Source organism: Acanthopagrus latus, chromosome 9 (assembly GCF_904848185.1).
Source record: "Acanthopagrus latus isolate v.2019 chromosome 9, fAcaLat1.1, whole genome shotgun sequence".
NCBI lineage: Eukaryota > Metazoa > Chordata > Actinopteri > Spariformes > Sparidae > Acanthopagrus > Acanthopagrus latus.
In genome coordinates, this window is record NC_051047.1 from 8614448 (window position 1) to 8637019 (window position 22572).

At 38.6% G+C, this 22572-nt stretch overlaps 1 protein-coding gene across 7 annotated transcripts in view; it reads left to right on the top strand.

Moving 5' to 3' along the window:
- The window catches only part of nalcn (sodium leak channel, non-selective), an 88672-nt gene that overhangs the window by 3511 nt on the left and 62589 nt on the right, over positions 1–22572 (top strand). For 3 of the 7 annotated variants that reach the window (XM_037109423.1, XM_037109421.1, XM_037109422.1), the window contains exons 3-13: positions 1572–1683; positions 1898–1959; positions 2688–2828; positions 3620–3802; positions 5731–5814; positions 5995–6134; positions 6266–6394; positions 10296–10447; positions 11902–12044; positions 12354–12458; positions 17297–17383. In XM_037109423.1, the coding sequence (XP_036965318.1) occupies positions 1918–1959; positions 2688–2828; positions 3620–3802; positions 5731–5814; positions 5995–6134; positions 6266–6394; positions 10296–10447; positions 11902–12044; positions 12354–12458; positions 17297–17383 (1206 nt within the window). In that variant the 5' untranslated portion in view covers positions 1572–1683; positions 1898–1917. The remainder of the gene's footprint in view (positions 1–1571; positions 1684–1897; positions 1960–2687; positions 2829–3619; positions 3803–5730; positions 5815–5994; positions 6135–6265; positions 6395–10295; positions 10448–11901; positions 12045–12353; positions 12459–17296; positions 17384–22572) is intronic. The other 4 variants (XM_037109424.1, XM_037109425.1, XM_037109426.1 and 1 more) reach the window with 3 other exon arrangements.

Genomic DNA, 22572 nt, shown 5'->3' on the forward strand with positions numbered 1-22572 from the left:
GACTTTTAAGAATTCTTTTTTTTCCCAAGTTACTAACTGTATTTTGTTAAACATGTTGTAGATGGAGTGATACAGCACATGGCTTTTCAGTCATTTCTTTGCCCATTCATGGTAATGAGTTTGTCTGGTTTCAAGAAGGAGTGCAAGTAATTGCAATTGTCACAGCCCAGGGACTGTAAAAGAGGGAGACCAAACAGGATTTAAATGGACAGTTCACCCCCCAAATAAAATATATATTTTCCCTTTTACCTATTGTACTATTTTTTCCATCTATATAATGGAACTAGATAGCACTAGCCTTGTTGTGTACAGTTTTATGCAGGACCTATTGGGATCACATAAAAATAACGCCACAAATCTCTGTGCTAATGATGCAGTGACGTGTATCAGGGAATTAGGAAATTGATGTCTCTTCCTTTTCTTTCTTGTTTATCTGTGTGGCTTGAACATGAGTAGAGACATCTGCAAATAAAATCCATTGTTTTGTTTTGTCTTTGATTTGATACGCCCTCACTGTCCCACATTATTGAATCACATCCCAAGGCATTTCTTTTCAAGGATGGGTTCACCAAAATTATTTGTACATTCAAGTTTGCAAGTTTCTGTCGTGTCATGCAAATAGTTTAGTCGTGTTTCTGTGCCGTCTCTATGATATCAGCCTCTATCCCAGCGTAATGAAGCTTGTAAGACTCACAGCATTGAAAACTGATGTTTGAAAATTGTAACAGCAAAGTGTCTTTTCTGACACAGAATTGTTATTATCCAGTAAATCACTATTATTCTGAATCGCTATTAATCAGAGTGCAACTCAAAATACTGTCTTCTTGTTCCTAGAAAAAGATTGTTGGCAGTACGTTCTGTGGATTATTCAGAGTAAACAGCCCAAATCACCAGAATAAATGCTTCCAATATATATTTCCGTAACCAATAGATAATTTGAAACCTCTTTATGTCACAATTTATGTTGTGCTTATAATCTGGTCAGGAAAAGATCCTGTTTTGGCTTACCTGGTTCTGCCAGTAATCCAGTGGTTTCATGCTTACAAATGTTGAAACACTGCAACAGTGGTCTCTCCACTTGCAGCCATCTTGCCCACCTATCACGGCACCATCATCCCCTCCACCTTCTGAAATGACAGTCAGCTCATAAACATGTAATCTGAACACGATATGACAAACATTGTAGAACTGTTAGTATAATATTTATCAATCAAATACATTTGATGTATGTGTGGTTTGCAGAAACCTAAAATGCAAACCTTTTATTTCGGCCACTGGGCTGGAGTAGGAGGAACATTGTTCTTTAAAAAGAGATGTTTCAGTTGCTTAGAGCACTCACAGACATTGCACTGGGGTGTCAAAAATCTAAGATATCTCAAAACATGGACAATTATAACCACAACTGCCTGCATGCTGCAAACGACTGGAGGTAAGACAGACAATATGTTTCTGTGTATGGAATTAATTGCTTAGATGTGTGCTGAAGCTGCACCTTGCTGCACTTGTGAATATGTTGTCTCACCCCTCTTTATTGCTCTAACAACTGCTACCATTCACTGACGCTGCCGCAGGACCTCCAGGCCTTTAGGACATTCTCCTTTTTGCATCTTTAGTCTCTCTCTCTGGTTGGTCTCTCCACCCCTCTGTGACCTGGGGATGAACGCACCAATGAGGAGCCTCACAGTGAGTCCCCCTGGTCCTCCTCCACCCCATCTTTCTTTTTTCCACGACACCTCAGTCACTCACTCACTCACTCACTCCCAGAGTGTGTCGCATATATGCCTTGATGTCAGACGTGGTGGGCATTTCTGTCTTTATGAGCGTATTGTAGATGTGGGTAGTGTACTGTACACCATATAAGCCATGATGTTGACTAACTGTTGTGTGTTATTTACAGGGTATGCCTGATCGCATGTTATGTGCAGTGCTGGAGCAATTTCAGCTTTACTTTTCCCTTTGGTATGTGCGCTTTGTCTCCATTCAGAGTGTCATTTCTTGTGTTCTTATTTCAAAAACAGCCTGTACACTTTTGTTTTTTTCTGCATTCACACAAACATATACAAAATCACGGACACATACAGATCACACTGTAAAGTAAGTTGCAAAGGTTAATCTACTGGCACGTTGGTGTTCAGTATGATGAAGATCACTTGTGATCTTTTCAAATGGTAAGTTACTGGAGCTGTTCCTATGTGGATACACTTGTCCTGTGTTCCATGTGTGCTACGTTGTGTATCACGGTGGCCATTCAACAATGCAACACTTGTAAACTCTGAAGTACAAATCCCGTTCTGGCAATTCAAGTCAGGGTAGTTTAATTTGCTGAATGCACATCACAGAATAATTAAGCTTATCACTACATGCAAAAGACACTAATGATACACATGTTATCTAATACTATATGTAAGTATCAGCTAAGCTAAGCGTTGTACAGTTATTCATTTGTTTCAGAAATGCTATAGTATAAGTCATTTACTCTTCAAGTGGCCATATCTGCCAAAAATAAGTGCCTCGTCTCTGAGCTGCAATAAGTATGCATTAAAATTGATTTAATTAGATTATAATACACATGACTGAAGTTATGAAAAGTGGAACTTTCACTGCCCAGACTTGGATGCAGCCAGAGTGTTCTCCTTTTCCTTATGTAGCTTTGGTCACTGTGTGGTCCGCCTCCCTCTCTCTGTCAGATCCACTCTCTGTATAGCACAGCAAGCCCAAGCATGCTGAAGAGGAAACAGAGCTCACGGGTCGAGGCCCAGCCCATGACCGACTTTGGACCAGATGAGACCCTCGCAGACAGTGCTGACATCTTCTGGATCAACAAACCAGTAAGTGTTCTAACTTGCATATGTGTTAATACAATACAATTTTTTCTCTCGCCTGTAGTGCTCTTTATCCAGCCTTAGTGAAGTCTGCCTTCTCTGAGTATCATGGAACAACATGGCACTTGGCTTGTGGTGATAAAAGTGCCCGAAAAAGGCATTTACAAAACTCAATAGCAAAGTGTCTTTCAAGATGTCATGACCCGGTTACTGAAGATTTACATACCTAGTTGTGAGCAGTTTCATGTAGGAGCTATTTTCTTCATGCTGAAAGGCAACTGACAACCATATCACTAGCTAACAAGCTATCATAGCTTGCTAACATTACAGGAGTGGAGTGGATCCCTAAGTGCAGTGCAGATGCAGTTGGCAAATTTTTTTAGTAGAAAGTAAATGTTTCCTATATGAAACTACTCATAGCAAGGTTACCTTGTTAGATTACCTTGAGTAATGAGGTCAGAACCATTGTGATTTGAGTTTTTTAAAGGTATTTATTCTTTTTTGGGTGCTATGAGCACCTCAACCGTATGCCATCTAGTTGTAATATGTTGGAGAGAAGGAGGACACCTCCAAAACTCTGCATGTCATCTAGACTCATAAATAACACTACAGGAAAGAGGAAAACTATGCATTTTGTATTTGAGTTGAACTGCCCCTTTAAGTCACACTTTCTGATGTATCTCCCCTCATAATTTGGTTCTAAAAATATGGCGAAATATTAATAAAGCTTGACAGAGAAGAATATAACAATATCCTTTTTAAGGACCATTATTTCTTCTTTTGTCTTCTTCCTCCAGTGGGTGCACTCTCTTCTGCGGGCCTGTGCCATCATCAGTGTCATCTCTGTGTGTATGAACACCCCCAAGACATTTGAGCATTACCCTCCGTTGCAGTATGTGACATTCACTCTGGACACACTGCTCATGTTCCTCTATACCGCTGAGATGATTGCCAAGATGCACATCAGAGGAATCATCAAGGTAGCTGCTGACATGGTTACATTATCACATTACCAGAGTTATTAGACACGATTTTTTGTTCCTCAATACTGAAACAATAGATACCATCAAAAGAAACAAAATACTGAAGAGCTAATCTTCAGTATAGACATAACTTTTTAGCCAGTTATAAGCCCAATATCCACTGACCAAGTAGAGACCCGAGTGACCCATTCACTAAATATAGCTCTTGGATGAAGCTTTCAGGTCTGAAAAGTGAATGTTGAAGTGCCTTCAACCTCTACTCTTTGTAATAGTCACCAGAGAGTGTCTCCACCACCGTGAGAAGTCAGATGTATGTATGCTTATGAAAAAAAGACTTTACTTATCATCTGATTAAGTTCCCTTAATGAACAGTGTCTGTATGAGTTTATGGTCTTATTATTATTCAATACATCATGATGTTCATTTTGTAAATCATTGTGGCTTTCAGAGTAAAAAAGACAACAAATATGCTTTAGGGCGTGTCTACCTTATGACTGACAAGTCGCTACCATGGTGTGCCCCTGTGATCCAATCAGGATAGAGGTGTAGTAACACATCAGTGATGCAGCCAGCCCCACCCTCTTTTCAAATATGATCACGTCTGGTTCCAAAAAAAACAGCTGGCGATGGGCATATGACTAAACCCAGGGCTTCAAAATAGTAGTCCACAATCCAATGGGTGATGTCACAGTGGGTCAGCACTTGGACTGACTACATATTGGTACGTCATCTCAACTGATAACATTTGGCGGTTTGGCCTTTTTGTGCTTCGTCAGATTTTAGTCCCACTTTGAATTCATCCTCACTAGTAGTAATTAGCTGTAAATTCAGATGAATCAACACAATTCAAATCCTAGGTAGACGGATAATGTTCTATAGAAGCATCCAGGAACAGACAGCTGGCAGATGAAAGGCCCGTAATTACTGCCATAAAAGTGTGGACAGCTTAATTGTCAAATCAAGCTTAACAAGCAGGGAGGCACCGAAAGAGAATCGTCCTCCAGTGCATGAAAACAGCGTGAAAGTGTGAACATTTCTTCTTCTTTTCCTTCCTGCAATGTTTCTTTTAGTCTTTTAAGGCAGATAAAACCAACCTTTGTCTGTTAAATGGAGAGGTCTAATTCAACTTGATCCTTGTATTGCACATTTATAGGTTTTTATTTTATTTTAAGTCATTAAGTACTTAAAAATGGGTGAGAGTGGATATATTGGACATGACTATAACCTCAGTTATGGACACTAAGATGTTGTATTTTGTCGCCAGTTGATGAAAGTGCCCACACAAAACAAATGATCCTCTTAGCCTGATAAAGTAATTGCATGCTTTTGCTCTTGTCAGTGTGTGATCCAACGTGGTAGAGTGTTTTCAAACACACCCTCCTATTTGCATCTTTCTGTGGAAGACTGACCCCCTAAGAGCTTCTTACAGACTCTCTCTGTAAGTGGTAATTAAGCTGCCCATTTTTGCCGGCCCCATGGCATTTCAGTTTGTTCACACTTCTGTGTCTTAATCATTTTAGTCTTATCATTTTAAAAATGCGGCTGTTTAAATATTGTGGTCGGACAAAATGGACACAGATTCAGTTTGTTTTGTTTTCCTTGAACATTGCTATGCCATCACAGTTTCACATGAAAGCTATCACGATAAAAGCTTCTGTGATAGATTTTCAGGAGGCGATGGTTTGCACTTATAGGTAATTTACAGAGGCACAAGGGCTAGCATTATTAAAGCCTGAAAATATGACAGGATGTTTTGTAATTGGTAGCAAACATCAGCTTTCTTGAAAAATATGGCCTTGGATAGTGAAGATGTTCATATTCAGTTGTATATTTATTCATGTTGATGTTTCTTGTCCTGCTCTGCTTTCCCAAGTATTCTGTCTTTTTTGACCTTTCCGTCTCACCGTTGATGTCTCTCTGCACAGGGGGATAACTCCTATGTCAAGGATCGCTGGTGTGTGTTTGATGGATTCATGGTGTTTTTCATCTGGGTCTCCCTGGTGCTGCAGGTATATATGTATATATTGTTATATATATATATTATATATATTTCTTATTACAAGTTTTTTTCCTGCAATTGCCATTCTATTCAAATTCTAAATTCCATTCTTGTATAGTTTGACGTGAGAAAGTTTAATAGTAGTAGCCGGTTTTGAGTTCAACCACTGTCCATTTTTTCTATTGTTTAGGTGTTTGAAATAGCAGAGCTTGTGGATCAAATGTCTCCATGGGGAATGTTGAGGATACCCCGAGCACTCATTATGATCCGGGCCTTCAGGATCTACTTCCGCTTTGAGCTTCCTCGCTCCCGCATCACTAACATTCTGAAGTACAAAACTATTATGAGTATTTATCTTTAATATGGATTGATGCATAGTTCTACATGTAAACATATAGCATACATAACATATAGCATAACATACATATAGCATTCATATGTGCTTTTCTTCTGCTTTACAGGCGATCAGGAGAACAGATCTGGAGTGTCTCCATCTTCCTGCTGTTTTTCCTCCTGCTCTATGGAATTCTGGGAGTTCAAATGTTTGGAACATTCAACCATCACTGCGTTACAAATGAAACACAGAAAAAGTAAGTCTGAATTTACCTGTTTCAACTAAGCAGTGTGACTGAACTGTCACTTTCAGTTGCAATGATGGAGGCCCTTTTTCCTCGCATTTATGGAAGTGACTAGAAGCTAGAGGATATGTAGATTGAGGGTCTGTTATTAAAGTATATGGAATAGGGCCAACATTTGGTGAAAAACATCAGCGCAAAGACTCATTGGTACAAACACAAGGTACTGACATATGCTAGCCTGAATGCATTCAGCCAGACATTTAATCGGTGCATTACAGGGTATCAAAGTCCATCAAATGTAATTTATTTGCAAGCATATGTGATCAAAACATAAATAGCCCATGACTACTGCTACTCAAAAATGTGAAAAATAGTGTTTACTCAATCATCAGTGTTCAGAGTTTTTTCCTGCAGACAATGTGCTCACTAGTATATGAAACTTGTTAGTTAATGATGTTGGTTTTTAGAGCTTGTAGCTTGTAAAGCTGCAAAACTTAGTTGATAATGTCTAAAACAAACAAAAAGAATTTATTTCCTATTATTTTGTCAACTGATTAATTGTTCCAGTAATTTTTCAAGCTTAAATGTCAAACATTTCGGTTGGTTGGACAAAAGAAGCAATTTAAAGACGTCATCTGTTTTTTATGACAGATTATGGACACAGACAGTTACGACATCAATCGTAAAATAAATACAATAAATAATTGGCAGATTAATTGATAATGTAAGTAATCGCTTAGCTTGTTTTACAATCTGCCCATGCAAAACACTGCTAAGGGCCAGCACAATCCAAATGCCAATGTTATACATGTTACATATCATATATCCAATATATTATTTATACCTTTGGCTCTTATGTATTAATTTCTTTGTCTACCATTTCTTTTATTTCAAACAGATATAGAGCTCTGGCAATCCTTTCAGGATATTGGATATAGGATATGTTTCGAAAACGTATATTCATGTACAATAAAAAACAACGATATAACAATGTGTGGAATAAGAAGAAACACCCACCTCTCACTTGGCCTTGTTACTTGCCCCTCTGTTTACAATACACAGTAAGCAGTCACATATTCCACGCAGGTTTGTGTAACTGACAGACCCAACAATATTTTCAGCTTGCAAAAAACTTAAAATGGTGTCCTGTTTACGCCCCACGCGGTGACATCCTGCTTTAATTAATCACTGCAAAGCCAATCAATGACGGGTCAGCTTGATCAGTCAGTAACTGTCACCTGCTGAGCTGAGTCTGACACATCCTGACAGCCTCTCATCTTGTGTGATCAGTTTGGTGTGACCGTCTAAGCAATGGCCTCACACATTAAATTGGCTTTCTTTTATGTGGAGCAGCAACTCTGCACAATATTCTTTCTTAGCCAGTATGCAGCTATTGTTTTTGTTAGGGCTGTTAAACTAATGCGTTATTTTCGATTAATTAATTACAGAAAAAATAAACTATAGAAAAGAAAATAACACAGAAGAATTGCTCTCTCTGACGCCCCTTGATTTTACATCATTGAACAGCAGCTTTGTAAGTATATGTTGTGGAAAATAGCCTGACATTATACCATCGCTACCAGACTCTACCTACTGTTGTTTCAGGATGATAAATATTATTAGCATGGACAGCAAGGTATCTGATAGCATGGACATTATCAGGGTGCACTGAGCTCAGTCACCAGCACTCTCCACTAACTTACTACAAACTTGTCTGTTGTTAAAGGAGTCACACCACTTTTTAACACCAGAGGCCAAGCTTGGCGGTTGACAAAAAAAGTCCCACTCTCTATTGTAGTCCATTCCATTTTAACAACAGCTTAATTTTTTAAGAAAAAAAAACCCAGAAAAACATTGTCTGTAACGATCATAAAAATACACACTGGACTTGGGCTTCATAAAAAATGTTCTAACCATTGGAGTACTATTAGCTTAAAATATCAGCTCGTTTTAGAGTTTAGAATGTCCATTTATTATCACTCATCTAGGAAAATACATTTGTATTGAAATATTTTTAAATGTTTACATTGAATATTGGCATATGTGATGAATTTCGATTTATCAAAAAATGTATTTACATTTATTAAGTTTTAATTGGAATTGAATATTTCACTTGAGGATGATGAGGAGGATGATGTATGATACAGGGAACAGAAAAGATGGGAGAGCTACCATCGTGGGTAAAGCCCCAGGCTGCAAGGAGAGCTAACACTAATTATAATAATTAAAATTTCCTACATTGTTCTGCCTGTGTATTAAGCTCATTGCTGCTCAACAGTACCCATCCATCTCTCCTTACTGATTGTCTGCATAAGCACCCTAGGGACACCGCATACATTTACCATTAGTAACAGGAGACATAGCTCATGACATTCTCATGTTCATAGCTCTGACATTTATTTATATGTGTCTAATCTTTATCTGCCCTTGGCACAATGTCAAAGCTCCCTTGCTTTGGAGTCACACGGGATTTGATCAAAATTGGGGAAAAAATAGCAGGGGAGACATTTTCTGCTATGGATATTAGATGAAAATGGCTTTGGATTTGTGAACAAAGTAGGGTCTCCTCTTCTGAATGTCAGGGTATCTGCAATTGACCTCATCGTCTAGTCTATTGCATGAATAACATTCAGAGATGTACAGATGTGCAGTATGGATTAGATGTACTAAACCTGAGGATGACATTTGTGTTTTGTAGTTTTCTTTAAAGGGACATTTTGGTATGTGTGTTAAGGCTTATTCCAAATACAAAAATCATCTTTGCTTTTTTAAGACAAAAAAGACAAATGATTGCTACAGTGCAACAAATGAACGTTTGAGAGTTGTTAAAGTTATTTGATATTTTAACCAACTAATGTTATAGAAAAATTAGTGCATTGTCAGAAAACTCTCCAAAAATTAGTTTATTGTGGATTGAGATGTACTGTTGTCATCCATACAGAAGGAATAGGACATTCATGAAAGTACAGAAACTGATAGCTCAGTAACTAATTCTAGCCCCGACAACCAGAATCCCTTTGGCTCGCATTCAGAGCTGTTAAGACTATAACTGTAAAACAATGTTAGGATATGCTTAATTAATGGTAAAATTGGAAGATTCCAACTGCTGAGACTGATCTTTTTTTTAAGAATAAAAAGAAGCATGTTATCTGGTTTTATTTCAAATTGTAGGTAAGTATCTCCCTTCATGTGCTGAACCTACTGATTCTGTTTGTTGTTTGTCAAAAAGAAGGGGTTAGTAGCTGAGCTGGCCAGAGGTTATTGACAGAACCTCACATCTTCAATTATGCAAAGCTTTACAAATTAATCTTGGTTTGATCAAATCAGCGATTCAGAAAAAACAACCATAAATAATTTCTTATCACTGATATATTTTGATTTTCATTTCACTTACCAAATTATTAATATCACGTTATTACTGGACATTTGGTCTCTCATTTGAGGCTTCATTTGTCTCCCCTTTGTCATCAAAAGAGCGATTTCTTTGATAAGACAGAGTGGTATTATTCAGCCCAGTATAATTAGCTTTATCGGGATTCATCACTATGCCTCTGATTGCCCTTTGTGATAGTGCAATAAATTATCCCCTCTGATCCTGTACCCCTTAATAAACAATTTGGATGAATGTCTGGGCAGCCAATTTGAAGGCATTAATTTTCATTAGAGGAATCAAGCAGCTCCTGGAATAACACCTGTGGCTAAAAGACAGGGAGACAGGGAAAGATGGAGGAGGGGCAATGTGTGTATGTGATCTATATGTGTGTGTTCTCAGGCAATGTGATGCACACATACACAGGTTAAGATTGCCTGTGCAATACAAAGTCTAATACAATAATCTGTGACAACCAAAAACCCAAACCATAACAACACATATACTAATGAATTATTTTTTTCTTGCTTTTATTTTTGTCAGTGAAGTGACATGGAACAGCTTGGCCATCCCAGATACCCATTGTTCTCCTGATGGGGAGGGCTACCAGTGTCCTTATGGCTTCAAATGCGTGGACCTAGAGGACTTGGGCCTTAGTCGACAGGAGCTCGGCTATAGTGGCTTTAATGAACTAGGTATGCTATGCTAATTTGTCCTCATTCAAACACATATCTGTCTGTCTGTAACAACAAAACATCTGATTCCATGAAGTGCTTTACATTTTCCTTTATTTTTCACATTTTAATTTATCGTATATTTTGTTTAGAAATGTGGAGGAATGACTCTGTGTGAGAACTAATGTGCTGCATGTGCCCGCTTTGGGACAAAGTTGTGTCATTCAGCAGTATCAGCTGAACAGTTCTTAAATCCGTTGTCAGTTCACAGTGCAGCGCCCTAATCTGTAGATAGCCATGAAGGAGATCGAGTGCTTCACAGTAAACAGTACTTTAATATACATATTGTAGACTGTATTATAGCACATTCAATGCCATTTACAGCCTACATATGTCTATCAAAACACTAAAGATATTCTTGTATGTTTTAGTGTTTTGTAGATTTCTTTAAAGGGACATTTTGGTATGTGTGTTTGAGGCTTATTCAAATACAAAAATCATCTTTGATTTTTTTAAGACAAAAAAGCAGCAAATGATTGCTACAGTGCAAGAAATAAATGCTTGATAGTTGTTCGATATTTCATCCAATTAATGTTATAGTAGAATTTGTGCATTGTTGGGAAAAGATTCAAAAATTAGTTTATTGAGGATTGAGATGTACTGTTGTCATCCATACAGAAGGAATAGAACATTCATTAAAGTAGAGAAACTGATAGCTCAGTAACTGATTCTAGCCCCGATACCCAGAATCCCTGTGGCCTGCATTCAGGGCTATAATTGTAAAACAATGATAGGATATGCTTAATTGATGATTAAATTGGAAGATTCCAACTACTGCAACTGATCTTCCAGCCGTCTGTCAGTTGTATTTGACAGCTGCTGTCAGCTGCTGGTTACCGCTCTTAAAATTATGTAAAGAGAGTCAAGGACACTCTTCACTGAGAGTTGTAATAAACATTGGAAAAATAGAGAGTGGTGGTTTCTATCCCGATTAAGTCATCTTTGGCTGAGTGTTAAAAGTACAGACAGTTCATTTGCGGAGAGCACACTAACGAGAAAAGAGCCAAGAATTTCATTTTTTAGTTTGGCCAAGTCACAGAATTTATCTCAATTAGCTACATCACACCAAATTTGTCAGTGACAGTGACAAAGACATGCATCAAAGATAATTTCATCAGATTAATCACTCTGCTAAACTTTAAGGCGTGTCATTGTAATAGAGGGAACTATGAGCATATAAAAGGATTCCTTTATTTTTCATCCTGTAACCTGTCAGAAAATGTCCATTCATTAAAGATAAAAAGAGAGACTCAAGGTAGTGTCTTTTCCGAAAGGCTTAGTCTGAAAGGAGGCATGATAATTGATGTGAGGCTCATGGACCTCAACTATGTTAAGCAAAAGACCAATACTGACACTTGTTTCAATAACAGCCTCTCCTTTTCATCTCTCTGACTCCTCTGCCTGTCTTCCTTTAGGTACCAGTATCTTCACTGTGTATGAGGCTGCATCACAGGAGGGCTGGGTGTTCCTCATGTACAGAGCCATTGACAGTTTCCCTCGCTGGCGCTCCTACTTCTACTTTATAACTCTCATCTTCTTTTTGGCATGGCTCGTCAAGGTGAGAGCCAGTATCTCCCTACTGCACTTTTCAAAATACTTTCAGCTCCAACAGCATGGCAGCAGGGGATAGCTGAACACCAAAAGGTTTTGGTTAATTGACAAAACGTAATCTTTCTCTGAAAAACACAACGATTTCCCCTTGTTAGTGGAATATTCTCTGGCTAATGAGAGAATGAATGTCACGTCACTTACAGTGAAAGGAATCCAAGAGAGGAACCTGCACTTAGTCATTTATTTTTAATCGTCACAACATTCTTTCTCTCTCACTGTCTCTGTGTCACTCGTTCTGTATTTTTCTCTTTTCCAGAATGTGTTCATTGCAGTCATCATTGAGACCTTCGCTGAGATCAGAGTGCAGTTTCAGCAAATGTGGGGCTCAAGGAGCAGCACCACATCTACTGCTACAACACAGGTACAACTATCACACTCACAGACAAAGAAGCTGACAAAGTTGTGCCACATGGACAACATCATGTGATGCCTAAAACTGACTTGATTCTAAACATTTCTTGAACGTGGTTATCTTGGTACATAGCGCCAAGATAAAATCTGTTCATTCATCAAAATTCAGTTCATCAATGTTGCATGAATTCTGAAGAATCAAAGGAATGGACACAAACACATTTTGACAAGGATGGCTTTTATAAGGGTGCAAGAGTGCATGATCATCAATAAAATTCTCAACCTACATCAAAATTCGCTTAAGGCCCATAGTCAACAGGATGTGAGCTATAAGATAAAACTGCATCAATAATAATAGGCCATCACAGTTTCAACTTAATACAGATGCTTCTATATGACATACATAAACAAACAACTTCTTAATGCTCGTCGCAAGTTGGATTTGGATTTATCCAGTTTGGATAAGTCATAAAAAAAATCTGTGGTGTTATGCTTAAGATGAACTGAGGGGTCTCACAGTCTGCGGAAAGAAGCTGCTCTGTCGCTGGGTGGTACTATACAACATTAACACAAAGTTGACTTTGTTTCACTGTCATCATATTACAATTACTACTCTTACCTAAAAAGATACAGTATCCTCATTGCTAAGCCTCCTGCATCAGATGTGTTTAAAAGAATACGTTTTTTCTTTCTTTCACTCACTTTCAGAACAGATGCACATGCCTCTCAGATCATATTTACGACAGGCGGTAGAGGTGCTCATACCACTTTTGTCCTTAGGGGCCAGCAGATTCAACAAAACTGCTTTAATTAGGCAGATTAGTCAGAATTATTCAGCCACCTAAGAAGCAGGTACGCAGGTGGTGGGCAAAGGCCTGGTTCATACAGTCCTTGTGATTTGAAATGTCAGCTCTCTGAGGTAAGACCACTCACCTCTATTCATTGCACCACCTGTAGATCAGAACTCTTGAACAAGGGATGGACACTTGGAGATGATCAGGGTGCAGGGCATTAAACTGGTGTTGCTATATGCCTTAAATGAACAATTATTGCCATTATCGCAGTGGCTTGGAGTGGTGCCAGACAGACCACGTAAACCAAATAATGTAGTCAGGGTGATCTTGGAATGTCTGGTTGAAGTTCTTTATCACCAAGGACTTCACTTGAGACATAATTGAAGGAAGATCTAGGGCTCTGCATCCTTTTTGTTTTCACTTATTATTCTGTGTTTGTTTTCCATGGAAGCATTCCCATGGTAATGCAAAGTGGTAGAGAAGGTTCACTCCGGTTACCTTTGTCTTTTGATGATTGAATGCATTATCTTGCTTCATCAGATCATTGTCGACACCTGAATGTAAAACATTTGGGATCAAAGTTGACACCACCCTGACGGCTTGGTGTTCTGTCCACACATGGTGGATTGCTTTCAGGGAGTAAATCACTCAGGTGAGGGACTCAGGGTTTTTCGAAGTAAGGGCAAGATAATGCGAGCAGAGTAGTGCATCACCAACAGGAAAGAACTCACTTCTGTGGAAAAGAGCGAGCTGAACCTGGAAGGTAAACTTTTGAATCATCAGTCTGTGCTCCAGTCACTCTTTAAGGTCACTGGCTCTGGGCAGTGACTGAAATGTGATTGAAGATGCAAGTGGCTGAAATTAGTTTATGTCACTCTGGTGTCACCCTTAGGGACAAGGTAAGGAGGCTGGACCTCTGGAAGGAGCTTGGCTATCCTTGGTATCTGAGTATCTTATTAGGACACTTTCTGTTAGAGGTACTCTTGTTGTATCAAGTCTAACTGGAAGAAGACTTTGGGTAGACCCAGGATCAACTAGAGGGATTCTCCCTTCAAGGGTCCACCAGTATGTTGTAGGATGGAGTTGGAGGATGTTCCCTTGCCGAAGGACACCTAGGCTACCTGGATTAGCCTTACTTTATCTAGCGTCATGAAATCTTCTGTGATGATCCTTGTATTGTAGCTGTGTTGGCAGTGGCAAGTTAGTTATTTCAAAAATGTATTAAATATAAATGTAGATTAGATTTTACTGTAGTTTGTCTGCATTATTATTATTAAAAGCATAAAGTGGCATCCCCATGGTTTTAAGGTTAAGACACTGACCCTTACATCCCTCTTCTTCATTTCCTTTCCTCTCTCTATTATTGCTAACCAATTAAATACATTGCTTCCATAATAATTTCATACAACAAGATAGCAAAGGTTGCAAATGTTAAGGTTTTAATAAATCACCATGAACTATTAAATCAGTGACAAGCCCAAATTTTGAGCAAACAACTTTGGCAAATATAATCAAAAACATTTGTAACATTTGTTAGAGTTTAATATTTATTTTAGGATAACAATTTGCTTTTTTTTGTTTTTTTGCGAATGTAGGTGTTGGGTGTTGAAATGCTCATAGGTCATAGTAAAGTGTTATGCCTCCGATACAGCACTTGTTATTACAAGCTTGTTGCCTCAAAAAATCTTACTCCAGTTTTCAGTGATTGTAGAGTGTCATGAAATGAGGTTGTAGAAGGATTTACTGTACACTTATAATAAGATCATAGATAATGTTGACAGACTTTATGGTCCAAAAAATACATTCAGTCTCATGGAGAAATGATTTGGGTGAGGGTAAAGCAATAATAATGAAATGCTTTGACAGGTTTTAGAGCTTCATTCTCTAAATGCCTGTAGATTCCTCACAATCTTTCTGTCTAAAACGACCCATTTATGTCAGTGATTATTGTTGGCTTGACATTTTGTTCAAGTTTGAACGTTTAGCTGTCGTACAAATGTCCTGTTAGGTATGAAAGGAGGTATTACTCAGGTCTTGATTAATGCTTCTTTTTGTCTTGATGTGACAGGCATTTGATTGCCTCTGCAACACTTACAGTGCATTGACAAAGATGGTTGAGAAGTGGGTTTGAGGCAGTGAAAATTGGATGAGAAAGTATCTCATAAGATGTATGATTTGTGATTACACTGTATTTGAAAACTGTGAAGATAAGCAGACAAACAATTAGAGAAAATAATTGTGTCAGGGCTGAATGGCTTTAAAATTCACAGAAAAAATATAAAATTACATTACAGCAGTCCCAATTGAAAACACTAATCAATACAACACAAAATAAAGAATATTGTGGGGTGATGCATGATTCTGTCTTTGTATTTAGCACATATTTGTTGATTTGAAAGAAAGCTATCATTGCCCTGTCACCAAAGCATACCTTTTGGATTGTATTTGCTAACGATCCAAAATCCATTTTAAACATTTGACGTTTTGAATGTTGAATGTTAATTTAATCATGATTGAAAACAGACTGGTGCCACTGGCGTGTATATGCTGCTATGACCTTGAAAACAATTAGTCTTTCTTTTCATTATCAAAATTAATTGTAATCACATCGTCATGCCCCAATCTTTATCTTAGAGCGGGAAAAACTAATTAGCTGTGGTGTTAACACTTAACTGTCAATCACAGAGGCTGAAACAATATGCTCCCCACTTCTTGCTCCCTAGAGAGAAAGGTTGGTTTAAGGTGGCCCTGGGAGACACAACCCATGCCACACTCCCCATTTCAATGACTTTGCTATACTGTCTCCAGATTATTAAAGCTTTTAATAGAGATTAGGCTGTAAAGCCTTACTGTGTTGATAAAATGACAATGAATATTAAATCCACTTTGTGTAAAAGGATAAAGCTTTTTGTTCTGTATTTTGATGAGTGGAGTGCTAATTAAGGGCTGAACTTGAGGTTGAATTTCACTGAAGTTTACTTTGGCTTGTGTGAAGTTCAAAGATGTCAACTGTTTGACATCAATATTGTAAATTCTTTCTATCTTTGTCATGTTATATTAAAACAAGATGATGCATAACTTTTGTGGATTGGGCACAGTTGGCCCTCTGGGATGTGCTACGCAGAAATGAATAAAACAGAGCTGACAGTTTAAATGCTCAAATTTAACTTGGTTCTCACAATTGGATTGTGTGTCATTCTCAGCATTTCAGAAAGTATTAATGATACTCTGTGAAGTAAACCACTACCTAGTACACAGAGAAGTGTCAAGAGAATATTTAATGATGTTCATGCAAAAAAGTTACCATTTATGTACCCCAAGTGATTAATCCAATTGATTTTGGTAATTCCTTGATTTTTACCCTTGCAGATCAATGTTATTACTTATTCTGTGAAATATCATCCATGATTCATAGAGAATGAATCCTAATGACATGGATGATCCTCTGACTTTTTATCTAGTAACGCCATGAGGTATTTATCCAAGGGTTAACTTTATGGATAAATACCTGCAAAACTAAAAACATTCCGATCAGCCTCAGCTGGACTGGTCTTGGTCTTGGTGAAATATTAGCAAGTAGGAAATATACCATATGGCAAGGTTAGGCAACTAGCAAACACTAACAAGTTCATTCTACTATTAAATTACATTTTACTTAATTATAGGGTGAATCAGGTTTAATTATAACTAATTGTCACCATAGTGATTATTACTAAGGAGTTTGTGTTAATTTTTTAGGAGAATGATAGATATTCATGAGTGAGCCAGCTGTCTTGTGAGTTTGAAGGTCTCCGCTGCTGGTTTGTTTTTATTTCTGGTGTTAGGTCCTTAGGCCTACATACTGTATTTAGTAGCTATCGCGCTGTTTTGGTGTGGGCATGAATCTTTGTGTGTGTGATGCCTTCAGCTTTTTTCTTTTGTGGCCACAGATGTTTTATGAAGATGTAGCCAAAGGGTAGGTGTGCGTGCTTGAGTTTGGTCCAGTACTTTGTGTGGTGTGCAGGGTTTTTTTTTGTGTGTGTTCTGCCCCTCATGTGCTGTCCTTGTGCCACAGATGTTCCATGAAGACGCTGCTGGGGGATGGCAGCTTGTAGCTGTGGACGTCAACAAACCACATGGCCGAGCGCCTGCCTGCCTCCAGGTAAACACACCGCATAATTAATATGCTGCTGATGCTGCTGGTGTGAAGTAGTTTTCTATTTCACACACACACACGCATGCATAATTCTATGGAAAATTTTAAGCTCACTAGAAAGGAGACACCTGAACATACCTCAAGTATAAAAGCTGAGCTGTGTGTATGTATTCACTTCCATTGATATTTAGATTATCTCTTGAAATGCTTTGCATTAAGAGAGAATCATCCTCAAACCTCATCTGTTTAACAAGGGCCACAACTCCTGCAGTATCACCTCATTGTTTTCACATTTGTCTGTGTCTTCAATGGCTGTGTCAAACCTACTTAATGATGGGATTTTAAATGAGGGGAGGCTCATGTTTGATGTGTAGAGCAGCACTAATGATGTTGCTCCAGTGATGGATGCGTTTTAAATGACATCTACATGACAGACACTGCTGCTGCCTCGTGGTCAGTGTGATTCAAATGGTTTGGCTTAAAAGATAAGCTGAAAGCAGCGAGCGTTGCTTACAGCTGCCCCACTGTTGATAGCAGTGCAATGTAAAAGGCTGGACCCTTGCTGTGAGAGACTGCCAATGGAGTCTATGGCTTTGAGAGGGAGGATAGCTGTCAACAAGCCCTCGTGGAGAAAATACTGTTACAGAGCTAAGCTTCAAGGAGCCACACACACACAGTGAGCAAAGATGAGAGCACAAATAAAAATAGAGAAATGGGTTAAGGAAGATGGGAAGAAATGAGAGAAGAAAGATAGAACGTGAAATATGCAGGATTTCCATTAAAGCAGCATGTCCCCCAGAGCCTCATCATCAGTTGGAGGGAAGATTTAGATAGAGGGATAACCAGAGGGATAAACACGGCTGACTTTCCTTTGAGCCCTGTGCACCATTACATAGAACACCCGAAGACTGCTTCATCTGCCTCTTTCACTCATACTGAAATAGCTATTATTGTCATCCTGTGCCAACAAGAAGACCACTTCTAACAATGGAATGAAGGTTAACAGACTGAGGCATTAGGTCATGTTTGATAGATAGACAATAGCACTGTGTCAAAGAACATACAGCTTCCATGTTTAACCTAGGCTCTATATTCAAGTTTGGTGTGTAAAGGATACATACTTAACAAAGGTTTTGGAATCAGTACTTCAGCTCGCCTAAGCCGATAGCTGCAACATAGCTGAATGCATGCAACGTAATCCTTTTGGGCAACTCAAACTGTCAAAGTTACATCTGCTCCAGGTGTTTGTTTCTGCTACTGGCAGGCTAAGGTTATTGTTCTTAGTCTATAGAGATAGACCTTTTTGTTAAATAACAAGATACTTTTATAACAATGAAACACAGTCTCATGAGAGATGTCTAATTGTGGTTACAGTTGAATGGAGGAGTTTGGAGTTTACCTTGAGGCACTGCCAGCAAGAATTGCTGTTCCGAAATCATGACTGAATATTTAACTGAATTTGACAATGTAGATGAGGCCACAACTAGATCAACTCACCATGCATGATTTTAGTTTGAGATTTCTCCTTGAATGAGACTTGTGTTTCTGTTTACTAAAGGATTTTACTCTTTCATAAAAAGGTCTGTCTCCTCAGGAATCGTTTCCATAACTATGTCAGAGATGTAGAAGCACAACGTAGTAGAAGCCTGTGAGCAGATAAAACAAGCACTTTCAATGGATGTTACTTTGATGGTTGGAGCCCTAAAGGATTATATTGCAGTGATTGCAACAGCTGCCAGCTGATTACAAAATAAAATGATTAACACAAAAACATGTAAAAATAAGACCCAGGTATATTCCCTTTTCATATAAATAACATAATTCTGCTGTTAACCTTGTGAAGACAATTTCAGACTGAAGATTTGCAATGCAACAAAACCGTTTTAGACATTGCAGGGGAAAGTTGCTGCAGGATGAACTGACCCATTGTAGCTGGACTCAAACTGGTTGATGGTATTGCCAGCCACTCGGCTTCTCATGTCGCTGGTGGCTGTTTTTAGAACCTAATGCATGTAATTAACGTAATCAGTACCTATTGCTTAATTGACAACTTCACTGCTTTTCCATTGCTCTGCTCGCATTCACAGCCACTCTCCACTGCCTTCTCTCTCTCACTTAACCTTACCTGTCTCCATCGCACTTTCCCTTTCTCTCCCACAAACCTGTTTGCAGCTCCCACACCTTTTATTTGCAAATGTCATCATTACCACATTCACATTTCAAGGTTCTATAAATTAAATCCAGCTATAAAAAAGCCCAACAAACCGCCATTTAACACGGAAATACTTGAGCAATTGAGATGATACACCAATTTTGACTGGTTGTGTTAGTGTGAACTGGCTGGTTTTCACAGTTGCATACTGGCACATCGCAAGTAGTTGCAAGTTTCAACTAAATCTTTAGTCTGAACTGGGCTTAAGAGTTGAGTAGGGAAAAAAATATTTTCACCATGGTTACTTTCAAGTTATGCACCTTTTAACTCATTGATTATTAGCCAAACTAGTCAAACCCTGTCACTACTACCTGTAGCACCAGACCTACATCAACACAACCCTTTTCCTCTTTTTTTCCCTTTTTTTTAAACACAGCACTATTTTTAGTCTGAACACTGCCTTAAGGACACAGACTTTGTGGGGCTGACTTCCTATGAGACTGACTGAATGGCACAGTGTTTTAGTGGGTCAGAGTGTAGAGCAACTCACACCTCCATCACATGGACCATTTCAGCTCTGGGCGGTGGCCCAGAAATTGTGATAGATGTATCCTGTCAGAGACGGCCTGACACATGAAAAGCACCTTAGTAAGAGAGAAATATAGAAAGCAATATTCATCCCATCAATCAGTCTTTACATAGGGGAGTATATTTCATAGTCTGCGTGCCAGTGTTACGTAAGACATTATCTAGAGTGAAAACAAAAACAGAAAGAAAAACAATAGGATTTTGAGTGAGACAGAGTGGTTAAAGGATTTGTCTTAAGAAAGCAGCAGGTCATTGTACTGACCTGGGTGTTGCTGGAGTTCTCTTGACACTCAGGCAAGCACCAAATTTAGTTTATTTTTTGTAAAAGAGGTACATGCATCTTTTACCATTTTAAAACAGACACAAAGTGATATTGACTCTTGAAATGTGGAGATGTGTGTAGCTGATGTAAAGTGATATGACACTAAAAAAAGCACCTGTTATCTACTTTATGTGGCTTCTTCCAAACCGTTCAACCATGAGGAACACTTATCATTATATTATAGTTCAGTTATAGCAATATTGTACTGTTCTGACAGTGTGCACACGTGACATTTGTGCAAAATGTTAAGAAATTACCTCGAAATGTTCTTGAGTTATTATCCCTACAAGAATGGGAAGGGCGGACAAACTGAAACTGTAATGACTATGGTCATCGGGGGAGCATATTTGTTATTTGTTGGAGTCAAGCATCTAGAAAGCCTCTTCACCACACTTGTGTGAAGACATTCATACAATGTTGCACTTGAAATTGACTACAGATATATAAGATTGAGTCCCATTATTTTACTGAAAGTGATTGTGTTGATTTTGCGGCATCATTTAGAGGATTTAGCACAGTAGAACAGTTATTTGAGGGATGTCTTCGTTATCACTCTTATGGGTCTTCTTGTCATCTCAAACCTCTATTCGCACAGTTTCCATAATGCTCTAATTGATGTTTTTGTGTTGGTGAAAATTATTCTCTGTAACGAAGAAGTTCCTTTCCTTAACAGCCAACTTTCATGCATAGCACATAAGTATATTGAACGAACATCCAAATTTGATGACTCAGAGTTTCAAGCATGAGGCAAACTATAATCAAGCAGTGTAAAAGCTGAATAATACTGAGGATGACATTGACATGCATCATACACAATAGTGCTTGATTTCAAAAGTCACCTGTTGCTTTTAGATGCAAGTCACACACTGACAGCATATTATAGCATGTCAAATCATCAAACCATTAAAAGTGTTTTGATTTATTAATGATAGCTAGAAATTGTGAGATCTAACCCAGCTGTTCAATCCAAACCACAAAGGCCTCACCACAGATCACAGAGAGGGCTCATACGATGAGCTAATGTTTTCTGCTTTCAAAGATTTTCAGTTGAAAAGTTGATTTTGTTTTTTTTTTAACAATTTTGATTTGAAAAATACCACAATTTTTTAAGACAAATAAATTGCTTCAAACTGCATCACAACATGGCATCGGCCACTCATATTGTGCTTTGATAGCTGATGAAGAGAAACATGAGACAGCTAGAGCCCCTGCATCTAATTAAAAAACACTGAAACTTTAGAGAACATTTGAGCTGCATATGGGACTTTTTTATTATCCGAATTTCCCACATATTTTAGCACACTGCTATTTGCTGCATTTTCTGTTCTTTGGCATTGTAAAAGAGGTTGTGAGAAGACATTCCATACTAGAGTGGTATCATTTTTGATTGATGAGAGACATCCCATTCTCTCTCCTTCATGCTAAACACTTAATTCCACTGTTATTTTCACCCATATCAGACGGTAGCAGTGCTATCTGAGTAGACAGGTAGAGTGAAGACAGGCAGTGGAGATCCAGCCTGCAGGGCCATCTGCGAGTGCCGGGGAAGTGAAGTGTGAGTTTCTGTTCTGCTCTGTCTGGCTCCAGAGTAATTGGCCGTCAAATGATTAAAATGTTTCAGGGCTGGCAGGTGGGCGCTATCTACAGACAGGCGGCCTGTGTGTGTCCCCCTGTTCATCTGCTGCTAGCTAACCCAAACCTGTCCGACTGTCTTTTAAACCACATGAATATGTCCGGTTAGGCCTCTGCGTGTCTGACTGTCAGCCTGTCGATCAGCCCGTTGACGTCTGCCCATTTGTGCATTGTGTGTGTGTCAGTCTGGGTCTGCCTGGGTCCAGCGGGCTGCAGCAGTTGGAGATAACACATAATTGATTAACCACCTGCTCTTTTTGGAGACAGAGAGGAAACGGCAGCTTCTCCTTCTGAGGGGCTACACACCAAAATAGTCTTCAGTTCAGGGATTAACTACATGTTCCTCTCCAACTCTGAGAGTTGGTTTTCAATGTTTTTTTTATTCATCTTACAGTCATATTCCCCAATAAGGACTAAACTCTGACAGTTGTTAACATCCATCATGTAACAACTCCATTGTCGTCTCCCTGAAATGACCTGTCAGTGAGTATGGCCGTGACT